Genomic DNA, 14,133 nt, shown 5'->3' with positions numbered 1-14,133 from the left:
AAAAAACATTTATAGGACAAAAAGTTCCAAAAATATGGCTTGTGTATTTGGCTCCAATATAAACTGCTGTTTGATGCATATTCTGACGAAGTGGTGGAGAATAGCACAGCGTCACTTTCTCTCTTAAAATAGACAAGACTTTAAAACGAATTATAGCCGAGTTAAAAAAAAAAGAGTGTAATCTATCGGCTCTTGAATGCACCACTAAGCCAATTTACTTAATTGCTTGTTAAAGGGATATTCTCCCTAGAGGCTAACTACAAATACTTTCCACGAAATTATTCTCAAGATCAGTTGCAGCCATGTTGCACAATATTTTGTATGCATGTGATACTGAGAATAATTTTTTTATAAAAGCACACGTGTGTCAGTGTGGTTTGAAATGTAAAATAAAATGAAACAATTTCTTTGTCTTTCTTCCTTTTATTTTCTTTCTTTCCCCCTCATTTTAATGTACCAGTGTTATGTTTTTAGTTTGCAGTTTCTGTAGATTCAAGGAAGGCTAACATCATTTTCTTCCACTGATCTCACTGATATAATCAGCCTAGAGTAGGAACAGCTATCTAGCCTGTATCCAGATGATGAAAAGAGAGGGGAAATGTTATTCAATATTCAAATGTAGATAGTGTGTGTCAATATTTAATATTCCCTTTAATGTCCATGTCAATCTGTGGTTCTTGTCAAATTTTGAGAACGTACCACGATGTACGTACCGTGATGTACGAGCCTGCAGAAAGCTCCTGAACGCGTCATAGATGCACCTGCGTCTGAAGGACGCTAGCTTAGAGTCTCGCTCTGATTGGCTGGTTGATTTTAGAGGCGGGATCTCCCTGCGGATTCCAGCGGATGATTAGTCCATACACCTGGCTGTCAAGATAAGTGCGCCTACCTGTCACTTCCTGCTGTCGGTATTTATTCATTTTCACTTCTTTTTTTTCCCGAGTAGAGACAATTTGTCACAGCCATATTTGTATGAATTCGTCTAATGTATCCCGCACGGTTTGTGGACCCTGCGAACCAAACGTTACGACCTTGGCTTCATGTTCGTCTTAAAGGACTAACCCCCTGGACACTGCTGGGAAAACACCGCCTGGGTGCATTCAACCACCGCGGCTCAATTCCTTTTAATGTGGACTCATATTGCCGTGTTTATTAATAAAGCAGCAGCAGCAGCGCAGCGAGGGACTGTGCCTGGTGGAAAGGTAAGCACCGCAGAGGCGTTAGCATGCTCTCAGTGTTTCTATGCAGCACTGATACACACTCACACACTCTCTCACACACAAACTCACCTACACACACACACACACACACACACACACACACACACACACACACACACACACACACACACACACACACACACACACACACACACACACACACACACAGCAGCAGGCCTGGCGGGGGATGCATGTGGGCTTTAAACGCAGTATCACACATTATTCGGACAGATACACATGATTCATGGACGTGTGTGTGTGTCAGGTGTACATGTTTGTGTTCTGTTCAGGGCCGGATCAAGCTTTTATTGGGCCCTCCCACCCCAGCCCTTAATTACCCCCTGTAGTGTATACACAAAAAAGTCATGTAACACTACGACTAATACTGTTTCAGTACTGCTATTGGTCCTCAATCACAAGAGACAAGAAAAACACAGCAAGAGAAACCATCAGTATTTGTAATGTCTGTCACAATACATCCATTCTCTCTTACAAGCAAGACACCATGATAGCAATACATATTAGTTTATGACCATACTATAAAAAAACAGTAGTCCCTTATAGCTGCATGTTTGTACACAAGACAATCGTTTTAGTTCATGTTTTTCCTGTTCATTTTAACATCTAGTATCTTTTTTTCAATTTAAACCCACCATGAAAAGCAAGTGTGAGGAAAATGGAGCGAAGATTTATGTGTATGACCAAAGGTAGATGTAAATCTGTGAGGTGGAGCATGAACTTCCATAGTGGAGTCTGAACACACTCGGGGGTGTTTTCACCTATTCAGCTTGATTCTGTACAGACTGGGTTTGATTGACATGCAATTATCCTCCTGTTAGGGTGGGACAAGGACAAACCACTCCTTTATTATTCCCCAAGGGTCAATGTACTACGTGTGCAGTCTCTTTTGCAGCTGTGTGCACTGTGAATAATACTAAATGTCCACGGACACCTGCTTTCATCCTTGTGCATCTTACCACTGCTTCCCAAATTGCTGTTGCGGACAAATCTGCAGCAAAATCTACAACTTTATCAATCAATCAATCAATATTTATTTATATAGCCCAATATCACAAATGTTACATGTGTCTCAGTGGACTTCACAGTTTGTACAGACCAACTTTATGACCAAGGTTGCAACATACATTTAAAAAAGGAAAGTGAAACGAAATGGTTGTGACAGTGAGAATGGATCCGTACCCTCGACATGATTCACGATAAGTAAATGTTGAATTATACCAATTGTATCATTAATATGTTTTACAATTGGTATAATTCATTTGATTTGTAGAGCACTTTTCAGGGTACTCAGAGACAGTATACATGCTAAAATTCTTATAAAAACACACTTAAAATATACAAAACATGGACTAAATATGCCTGACTTGTTAGTCCTACATACTGTATCTACTAATGTGCAGGTCACCATTCAAACATGTTCACTGTCTTTAGAAACACCACACAACTCAGTAAACACCTTAACATTTTTGACCTTTTTATATTATTTAAAAACGGCAGCTAGTATAATATAATAAAGTAATATACTATAGTGTAAAGATCAGTGTTCGCCTATGGGCTTCACATTGTGTTTAAAGTTCAACACATGTATGCAAGATATGGCTCAATATGGGAAATGCTTAATATGGGAAATGCTTAATATGGGAAATGCTTAATATGGGAAATGCTTAATTAGCAACGATAGCCGATAGCTGTTGATTGGTTATAATGGTGAACGGCCGAATGGTGCGTCACTTTGAATGTTCCGACCGCAAGGAATTGTGGGTCGCCTCTTTCTCTTTTCCTTTCATAGAGGATGATTCATTGTATCCTATGCTAAAGGAGATGATAAAGGAAGCATTGCAGCTTCTTTCCTTAGCATTGTGTGTGTGTGTGTGTGTGTGTGTGTGTGTGTGTGTGTGTGTGTGTGTGTGTGTGTGTGTGTGTGTGTGTGTGTGTGTGTGTGTGTGTGTGTGTGTGTGTGTGTGTGTGTGTGTGTGTGTGTGTGTGGTGTGTGTGTGTGTGTGTGTGTGTGTGGTGTGTGTGTGTGTGTGTGTGTGTGTGTGTGTGTGTGTGTGTGTGTGTGTGTGTGTGTGTGTGTGTGTGTGTGTGTGTGTGTGTGTGTGTGTGTGTGTGTGTGTGTGTGTGTGTGTGTGTGTGTGTGTGTGTGTGTGTGTGTGTGTGTGTGTGTGTGTGTGTGTCCCCATTCCAGTTGTATTTGACTAAAACGGTTTGCTTAAAGACAAGATATCAATGTTTCTAAAGGTATAAGTCATAGTAAATTGTATATGTATGTGTACAAATACACATATGTACTTTACTCAGCATGTATTCCCCCTGCACAGAGATGTCTGCTTAAATCACAATGAACGTGACATTTGATTAAATTGATGAGCATCTCATTGAATCTTGAATAAAACCATCCAAAGAAAGTGTAAATAAACCTCTTTCTGCTTCAAAAAGGAAATAAAGAATGAATGCATTTTAAACAAAGTGTTTCTTCCTCTCCAGGCATGGATGAGAGGTTATGTGTATCCCCCGCCCGCCCTCTGTCGCCCTGACCTGTGACCCCCAGCCCTCCCTCTGTGAGCATGTATCGCAGGAACGGGCTCTCAGATGGCACCAGCATCCACTCAGTCACCTCAGAGGTAACACACACACATGTAAGACGAGATGAGACTTTCTTTATTGTTGTGCCAGAGTTACACAAATACCATAAACATAGTAGTAACACTGTACACTAACGAGAGCAATTAAATATCTACAGGAAACAGACGGTCACATAATTAATGTAAATATTACCAGTATTTAGTAAAGCAAAAAACATAGTGGCATATACGTAATTGCACGTTATCATGGCACATTATTCATAATAATAATATAATATAATATTGCACATGTTATATGTACTGACCATTGTTGCACCTTGTATGTTCACCTGGATCCACCTTCTTCGTATATCCTCCAGAGACCCACCCATTCATTTGTGTCCTCTGTGGAGCACATTGGGTTTTGGTCCATTACGTTGAGGTTATACATGCCACAGCTTTAAAGGTGGGGTAGGTACGTTTGAGAAACCGGCTCGAGATACACTTGTTGTTATTTTCCATGGAATGCTCTTAACATCCCGATAGCAACGAATATCTGAAGTGCTTTGACAAAAAAATCCATTAAAAAAATTCATCCGTGGAAGCCGTGGCGCTGTAAAAAGCACGACCAATCATCTGCTTCGGCCCGGCTGAAGTAACTGGATGGCCTACCTGCCTGTCAGCCTGCCATCTGGGCACAAACTTATCTCGTGCCCTCATTGGTCATGTGCGCGTTCGTGTGTGTTGGAGGAGGGGCTCTGTGAGGAAGTGGCAGATTTTCTCCAACTGTGTATTTTCTAATTCTAGCGCACTTGAGCTGGTTTCTCCAAAATTACCTACCCCACCTTTAAGTCCAATTGTACTCCACAGAGGACATCCTGGGCTTTTCAAACATATGACATATGTGGGGGTGTGGCTTTGAAAAAGATAATTTCATTGTATTTCAAAATGGCGTCCATCAACACAAGCACTATTTATAGAAAGAGAATTGGTAAGTTTGTAATTACCAGTGTTGTGAGTTCAATATTTTAATGAATTATATTAAGGGAACATCTTAGAAGTTAGTGGAGTGAGTTTTCAGAGCAGTGTAACACTTAGTTGACCTCAAACTAAATCACGAGGACATGGGGATTTGCTAACTTTTTATTTCCCCCGTTTCACACACATGGAGTCCACGATGGGCCAACACTAACACGTAGGGTTCTGTCGGGTTCATGGCAGACGGATGCAGTGGGAAAACATACATCAAGTGCCTCAAGGGTCAGATGTATCTCTGCATTTCAAAAAAGGACGGAGTGCTACAAATGAGGGCTCAGTATTTGTTGCATTGAGTTGTTGTGTTCTAATGTTGTCTAAATGTACTTGTATGTTAATGTTGTTTGTATAACACCTGAGGCCTGTACTACGAAGCAGGATTTTCGCTTAGCCGGCTAACTTCAGGGAAAACTCTGGGTTTCCGGTCCTACGACGCTGGTTCTCTTTTTAGCGGGCTAGATCTCCATGGTAACTTATGCTTAGCGGCTAACCTGGTCGGGACCAGGTTAGGTTGCAGGCTAAGAGCTCAACTCAGTGAAAGCACCGCCTGCTGACCAATCAGAGCTCAGTGTGCGGAGTTTAAAGCGATCAAGTCATATTACAGGATAGAGGAAATACAGAAAAACTGCCGTTGCAGGAAAGACGGCCGGCAAAAATCACCGACTGTGTGAACGTGAACATTAATAGAATATCACCTCCATCTTCAGAGCAATCTGACTATTATAACATTAGCGTTAAGAAAGCTTACTGAAATATCGGCCACAACATAAGTAACCGGATCAGAGTACATTAAGTACAGTCCGCGGCACATCACTTCATAATGTATCATATATCTCCTGATCTGAGTCAGCTGAGCCGTATCTGGCCGTGCAACACTCACAGTGTCACATACTGTATGCAGAAGTATTATTTTAAGCAACACATAAGTTGACGAAACACTCGAGACAAATGTAATTGAAGTCAGATCGTGTTTTAGACGGGGCAGTGATATCATAAACCTGTTAATGTACGCATTCAAACACGTGTTCTGTTACCAGCTGTATTCACCTTGCAGGTGCAGCTCTGTGGCTTTTATCCTGATCAAGTGTTTAAGTCATGGATGTTTAAAGTTTAACTTCTTCATGTGTCTAATATTAAAGTTGACTTTTCATTCAGGAAGTATGACGCTGCGCTGTCAGTACGCTTCTCCATGTTTGTGATTGGTCGAATGCTCCAGATCCCACCCCTTTCATGTGAGCGCGCACCTAACTAGATAGGACACGGCTGGCTTGAGCGATCCACTTGATAACCCGCGTCGTAGGACAGTTTAGCGCGAGCGCGTATGTTTTGGATTAGGCCAACCGGCTAACTCAAACATATCCAGGTTAGGTTGAACCAGCTTCGTAGTACAGGCCTCTGATGACCTCTACAAAGGACACACGATAAAACAAAAATAAAAATATATATTGTTAGTGTGTGTTAGTCATTATGTTTATACCACCCTAAAGATGTGTGATAAAAAAAAAAGGAAATTTGAAACCTTTTTCTTTCAGGGTCTCGGGACACACACATGCATTCTCAAGTATTTGGACTACCTCTGTTGTAAATGTATTATCTTTTTCATTCACACACGACATCTATTGCACGTCCTGGGAGAGGGATCCTCCTCTGTTGCTCTCCTCAAGGTTTCTTTCATTTGTTGGGGTGTTTCCTTGTCCGACGTGAGGGTCTAAAGACAGAGGGTGTGGTATGCACCGTAAAGCCCCCTGAGGCAAATGTAAAACGTGTGATATTTGGCTGTATAAATAACCTTTTATTGATCGATATATGCGATGTAGTTATGGGAGAACGGTGACTCCAATGCCTCAAGTTTACAAAGATAAACATTTCACTGCCTTGTGACTCCCAGATGTATTAAGACGGTACACAGTTCCATGACAACAGCTGGTTGGATATAAAGCGGTTGCTATGGTTTCAGGCCAGCAGCAGCTCTGACTCTCTGGATGGACATTGTGTGGACTACGCCAAGAGCTACGATGCCGTCGTGTTCGATGTTCTCAAGGTGACGCCGGGGGAGTTTGCTGTGAGTACCATTCACATATCATATTTATAAAGCATAGCATCAGACTGCTCCCTCTTCAAAGCTTTTACGTGTTAAAGACACAACTTTGAAGTGCACTTGAAACAATATCTGTTAAATAAGTTGGAACTAATTCCAATCTATCAGCAAATACATATTTAAATATTCAATTTAATCAATGTATCAATGTTTCTATATGACCAACATAAGCAAACGAGACCATCAGCAATAATATGTTATTTCTATAGTTCAACTTAATGCATGTTAGTAGTTTATCTTTTTGTATTAACTTCATAGATGGATATTGACTCACTGATTCCCCTTTTTATAAATTAACACTGAATTACATTGCCCTAATGAGAAAGGGATTCTAAACATAAATCATATTGTACATTATTTAAATTAAAGCACTGCTTACTACAACGTTTTTCCGGACACATTATGTGATGACAGCATTTCCAAATTACCCAAGCATCTATTCCTGCATTATATACTATTAAAAAAAACATACCTATACATCTGTAATTGGCCAATATAGCTGCTATTATCGTCATTATTACCTTCATCATTGATCCTAATTACCTATGTATGTATTCTCCCATCATCATCATCATCATCATCTCTCTGTGTTGTTCAGTTTCTTAATCTCCAGGGCCCAGGAGTTCAAAACTTTTAATCCCTATCTGATCTGATCAGATTTGGATTTGGGTAGTTCAAAACCAAAAAACAGGATTCACTTTGATATCCGACCAGATCAGGAAATCCAATCCAAGCTTTAATCTGGATCAAATCTTCAAAACGGGTAGTTCAAACCGACGACACAGGATTGGGATCAGTTTGATCCCAAAAAACTGGATTAATAATAATTCCTTACATTTATTATAGCGCTTTTCCAGTGCTCAAAGCGCTTTACAGATACACATTACACATATTTTTTATACATGCAATGGTCACTGTGGATAATACCCACAGGAGCAAGTTCAGGTGAAGTGTCTTGCCCAAGGATTATCCTGATCCCACAGAGGGGTGGGTTTCCAGTGGATTACCAGAGCAACATGTACTGAACAATTCATTTTAAAATATGTTTCAATTTAAATTAGATGGCAAAGTTTGTTAACTGAAATAATACACCATTTTTAGCCTTCGTGGGAAATACATTTTATTTTTCCATTTTTGCTCACGTTTGTGGTGGCCTATTTTGTTTTCAACCAAATGTCGATGACATAAATGTTTATGCTCATAAAAGTATCACAGCAAAGATTGTCAATCACAAATGTAATTTAGATTAAAGGAAAAATATCTTCAACAAAAAAAAAGTCCATCATCTGTCATCACCTTTCAAATTAAAAAATATAATTAGACATTATAGATGTCTCTGCAATGTCTTGTCTTCCTTGTAGTATTCTTCATATCCACTAGATGGCGCTCGGTAGGATTTAAAGCACTGATATTCAGGATCTAGTCATCTTGAAAAGTCTGGATCAGGATCAGGGCGATCCTATCCTGAATTGCTTTGAACTACAGGGACAACATCTGGCCGACTTGTCTGATCCTGGATCTCAAAAAATGGGATTTCAAAATCGGATTGAGATTCAAAGTTTTGAACTCCTGGGCCCTGTTTATTGAAAGATAATATGGATTTCTTTCTTGTTATTCCAGAGCCAGATCACTCTGATGGATGCTCCAGTCTTCAAAGCCATCCATCCAGAGGTAAGAAACACCTGTGTTGTGAAGTGGTTGGTGCTGATCATCCACGCCTCCATCACCACATTTTAACTTTGGAGGAAAAGCAGCGTTCCAGCTGTGGTGCACGGAGTCATGTATATCCAATCGGCAGAGATGTCAAAAGTACACACATCCTTTACTCAAGTAGAAGTAGAGATACTCGTGTTTAAAAATACTCTGGTGAAAGTAGAAGTACTGACTAAACTTCTTTACTCAAGTAAAAGTAAAGAGGCTTTGAAGTGTACTTGAGTAAAAAGTACCCATAACTAGCAGCTGTTTTAAAGAGTACCTGACCTCCCTTTATATTAATAGAACAATAATGTCATTGTTAGCTAATGAATGTTACCATGCTGAACAACGGCAACATGACAACGTTTCCATTGGTCCCTCTTCTTTAGAGAAGACCAGGAAGTGATGGATACACGGATCGTGTTCCAACCAATAGGCACACAGTGACTCTAAAGAATAATGACCACGCACCAACACACATTCAGACTAAAGGAACCAGCTGTTTGGAAAATGAGAGAAGTAGAAAGTACAGGTATTTGAGTTCAAAATGTAAGAAGTAGAAAGTACAGGTATTTGGGTTGAACATGTAAGAAGTAGAAAGTACAGGTATTTGTGTTCAACATGTAAGAAGTAGAAAGTACAGGTATTTGGGTTCAACATGTAGAAAGTAGAAAGTACAGGTATTTGTGTTCAACATGTGAGAAGTAGAAAGTACAGGTATTTGGGTTCAACATGTAAGAAGTAGAAAGTACAGGTATTTGAGTTCAACATGTAAGAAGTAGAAAGTACAGGTATTTGTGTTCAACATGTGAGAAGTAGAAAGTACAGGTATTTGTGTTCAACATGTAAGAAGTGGAAAGTACAGGTATTTGAGTTCAACATGTAAAAAGTAGAAAGTATAGGTATTTGTGTTCAACATGTAAGAAGTAGAAAGTACAAGTATTTGAGTTCAACATGTAAGAAGTAGAAAGTACAGGTATTTGAGTTCAACATGTAAGAAGTAGAAAGTACAGGTATTTGGGTTCAACATGTAAGAAGTAGAAAGTACAGGTATTTGGGTTCAACATGTAAGAAGTAGAAAGTACAGGTATTTGAGTTCAACATGTAAGAAGTAGAAAGTACAGGTATTTGAGTTCAACATGTGAGAAGTAGAAAGTACAGGTATTTGAGTTCAACATGTGAGAAGTAGAAAGTACAGGTATTTGTGTTCAACATGTAAGAAGTAGAAAGTACAGGTATTTGTGTTCAACATGTAAGAAGTAGAAAGTACAGGTATTTGTGTTCAACAAGTGAGAAGTAGAAAGTACAGGTATTTGAGTTCAACACGTGAGAAGTAGAAAGTACAGGTATTTGAGTTCAACATGTAAGAAGTAGAAAGTACAGGTATTTGTGTTCAACATGTAAGAAGTAGAAAGTACAGGTATTTGAGTTCAACATGTAAGAAGTAGAAAGTACAGGTATTTGGGTTCAACATGTAAGAAGTAGAAAGTACAGGTATTTGTGTTCAAAATGTAAGAAGTAAAAGTAGTGGAGTAAAGTACTGATACCAGAAACATGTACTTAAGTACAGTAACAAAGTATTTGTACTCCACTCCTTCCCACCTCTGACAATTAGCAAATGTGTAGGCATTTTGAGTGAGCAGCTGTTACTCTGCAGCTTTATTATATGATTTATTCCTGGTTTATGTGTCAGAGAGAAGAACAGGGTCAGGTTAAAGGTCTGTCACCTTAAGACCTCCACCTGTGGATGGCACTGTCTGTCCATTAGTACCGCCTCTTTGGTCCTTGTTAGCATGTTAGCATGAAGGCTCTTTCTTTCCTATCCTGTGTACATTAAGCTTCTTAACACTCACATGCAGGGCCGTTTCTAGCTTTTTGGGGGCCCTATGCAAGATGCTGTTTGGGGGGGCCCTAGTTTTTAAAGTTTTTTTTAACTACACTGGGGGATTCCGAAGCCTTTTAAGATGATCTGTGGAGATGCATCAGTCTGTTACACTTTAAGAGGAAAACAGGCTAATTTCACGAAAACAAAGCAATTGAAACTTACAACAAATTATATTAAAAAGGGAAACAATAAGGCTCCTCTATGTCAATAAATACAAGAGATGCAGCATTTTCTCAACAATGTGACAGCCCAACGAACATTTGAACTTTATTACCCCACAAACACTAGCCACAGCTTTGCTATCATTGCAGTTTAGTTGTATTTATATCCTACATTTGATTTTTAAGCATATAAGGCTTCACCGAACACAGGAGGGGGCTTGGCTGTCTACAAATAAAGACAGCTAATTTTAATTCTCCCCAAATATATTGAGGCTGAACCTGAACTTTCAGCTTGGGGGCCCCCTAGTGGCCGCGGGGGCCCTATGCATCTGCATAGTCCGCCTATAGGAAGAAACGGCCCTGCTCACATGTAATGTAATATACTTTTAAATGTTGGCCATGAGGGTTGTGCAATAGGTCGCCATTGTCAGTAGGGGCGTCTGTATATTGTGTTTGCCTAAATGTCAGTGATGATATATGTATGTATTTTAATATTTACTATGTTTGTATACGTCCATTTACGGGACAATAAAGTATATCGTATCGTATGATGAAGTAAACAAATATACTACACATGCTGTCTTTCTCATTGTATAGCCTGAAGCAAACTCGCCTAAACTATCTGTTCCGGTTATTACTGTGATGTGTTAACAGAGCAGAGTTCCTTAAATGTGTTTCTAAATGTGTCGTTCTGTCAGGAGCTGGCTTGCTGTGGATGGAATGGGAAAGAAAAGCACCGTATGGCTCCCAACATCGTGGCATTCACACGCAGGTTCAACCAGGTACGTTACAGCGTTTCTTAAGCACTTTTTAATTGCTTTGTCACTTCAATGTTTTTAGTAAAATCCTTGAAATTTGTGCAATATCGAGTATTCTGCTCTTATATTCCAATTATAGGTGGGGTAGGTAATTCACTTCAGAAACACTTGTTATATTCCATGGAATGCTCTTAACATCCCGATAGCAATGAATACATTAAATGCTTTGACAAGAAATACATAAAAAATGTCACCTGTGGAAGCCGTGGCGCTGTAAAAAGCACGACCAATCATCTGAGCCGGCCCGGCTAAAGTAACTGGACGGCCTACCTGCCTGTCAGCCTTCCATCTGGGCACAAACTTATCTCGTGCCCTCATTGGTCATGTGCGCGTTCATGTGTGTTGGACGAGGGGCTCTGTAAGGAAGTCAGATTTTTTTCGGCTGCGTACTTTCAAATTCTAGCGCCCTCGAGCTGGTTTCTCCATTCTTACCTACAGTACCTTTTTAAAGATGCACTAGCGAGCCAATATACTCTTCTCGCATTGTAGAAGAAAATGGAAACCATAGAGTTAATTTCTTTGCGTTAAGTGGACTGATTGTATCCTAAAAAAGCTCATTATTATATGGTAGTGTTGTTGGGCTTAATCTACTTTTCAGTTTTTAGTGCTTAATTTAAGACTTTTATGTTCACTTAGAAACTCAACTGATGTCGAACAGTAGCTCCATGTTGGGGGTTGGGTATTTAAGAAGTCTGTTCTCATGCTGTATGATAATAGTTTTAGTCTTTATAAAAACCTCTGCTTGATCATTCTGGCTTCAAATAAACTCTTTTAACAGATATAAAAAGACTCAAAACTTTGTTTGTTTCCATGTTTGCCATATATCAAATTATTTCTTAAATCAGCAGCAGTCGCATGTCATCTGTATAGAAGCTCTAATAAACCTACAGTACCACTATCATGATGTGTACAGCTGATTATTGACATCAGACCATGTTGCTTAAATCCAGTGTGAGACAAGCATTGGACTAAAAGTCAGGATATGTCGACAACTCTTGTTAGGTGCAGATCTGGGGCCTGTACTACGAAGCTGGTTCAACCTAACCTGGATATGTTTGAGTTAGCCGGTTGGCCTAATCCAAAACATACGCGCTGTCGCTAAACTGTACTACGACGCGGGTTATCAAGTGGATCGCTCAAGCCAGCCGTGTCCTATCTAGTTAGGTGCGCGTTCACATGAAAGGGGTGGTATCTGGAGCATTCGACCAATCACAAACATGGAGAAGCGCACTGACAGCGCAGCGTGTCATACTTCCTGAATGAAAAGTGAACTATAATATTAGACACATGAAGAAGTTAAACTTTAAACATCCATGACTTAAACACTTGATCCAGGATCAAAGCCTCAGAGCTGCACCTGCAAGGTGAATACAGCTGGCAACAGAACACGTGTTTGAATGCGTACATTAACAGGTTTATGATATCACTGCCCCGTCTAAAACACGATCTGACTTCAATTACATTTGTCTCGAGTGTTTCCTCAACTTAATGTGTTGCTTAAAATAATACTTCTGCATCCAGTATGTGACACTGTGAGTGTTGCACGGCCAGATACGGCTCAGCTGACTCAGATCAGGAGATGATACATTATGATGTGATATGATGTGATAAAGGGACACATCGACGTCTGCACTCAGTGTACTTATGTTGTGGCAGATATTTAAGTGCTTTCTTAACGCTAATGTTATAATAGTCAGATTGCTCTGAAGATGGAGGTGATATTCTATTCATGTTCACGTTCACACAGTCGGTGATTTTTGCCGGCCGTCTTTCCTGCAACGGCAGTTTTTCTGTATTTCCTTTCTCCTGTAATATGACTTGATCGCTTTAAACTCCGCACACTGAGCTCTGATTGGTCAGCAGGCGGTGCTTTCACTGAGTTGAGCTCTTAGCCTGCAACCTAACCTGCTCCCGGCCAGGGGGGTATACTACGAAGCAGGATTTTCGTTTAGCAAGATAACTTCTGGGATTTCCGGTACTACGAAGCTGGTTCACTTTTTAGCGGGCTAGATCTCCATGGTGACTTATCCTGGAACCTAGTCTGTGCTCCGAAGCCGGTTAGGTTCCAGGATAAGAGATCAACTCAGTGAAAGCACCACGCCTGCTGACCAATCAGAGCTCAGTGTGCGGAGGAAATACAGTTTAAACTGCCGTTGCAGGAAAGACGGCCGGCCAAAATCACCGACTGTGTGAACGTGAAAATGAATAGAATATCACCTCCATCTTCAGAGTGATCTGACTATTATAACTATTATACTATTATGTTAAGAAAGCTTAATTAAATATATGCCACAACATAACCGGATCAAAGTAACATTACGTTGCCTACAGACGTCAATGTGTCCCATTATCATTCATATCACTTCATAATGTATCATATCTCTCCTGATCTGAGTCAGCTGAGCCGTATCTGGCCGTGCAACACTCACAGTGTCACATACTGGATGCAGAAGTATTATTTTAAGCAACACATAAGTTGACGAAACACTCGAGACAAATGTATTCTAATTAAAGTCAGATCCACTCGTGTCTTGGCAGTGATATCAAACCTGTTAATGTACGCATTCAAACACGTGTTCTGTTCCCAGCTGTGTTCACCTTGCAGGTGCAGCTCTGTGGCTTTGATCCTGATCAAG

The 14,133-nt window shown here is 40.1% G+C and overlaps 1 protein-coding gene across 1 annotated transcript in view; it reads left to right on the top strand.

Moving 5' to 3' along the window:
- Nucleotides 1-935: 935 nt before the first annotated feature.
- LOC117456503 (ras-specific guanine nucleotide-releasing factor RalGPS1-like) overlaps nucleotides 936-14,133 on the top strand; it is a 45,746-nt gene continuing 32,548 nt past the window's right edge. Inside the window, exons 1-5 of the mRNA XM_034096415.2 lie at nucleotides 936-1,202; nucleotides 3,729-3,865; nucleotides 6,798-6,902; nucleotides 8,559-8,609; nucleotides 11,378-11,461. Coding sequence (XP_033952306.1) covers nucleotides 3,809-3,865; nucleotides 6,798-6,902; nucleotides 8,559-8,609; nucleotides 11,378-11,461 — 297 coding nt within the window. The 5' untranslated portion in view covers nucleotides 936-1,202; nucleotides 3,729-3,808. The remainder of the gene's footprint in view (nucleotides 1,203-3,728; nucleotides 3,866-6,797; nucleotides 6,903-8,558; nucleotides 8,610-11,377; nucleotides 11,462-14,133) is intronic.

Source organism: Pseudochaenichthys georgianus, chromosome 12, assembly GCF_902827115.2.
Source record: "Pseudochaenichthys georgianus chromosome 12, fPseGeo1.2, whole genome shotgun sequence".
Classification (NCBI taxonomy): domain Eukaryota; kingdom Metazoa; phylum Chordata; class Actinopteri; order Perciformes; family Channichthyidae; genus Pseudochaenichthys; species Pseudochaenichthys georgianus.
The sequence above is the reverse complement of the archived record's forward strand: the minus strand, read 5'-3'. Positions and strand labels throughout refer to the sequence as shown.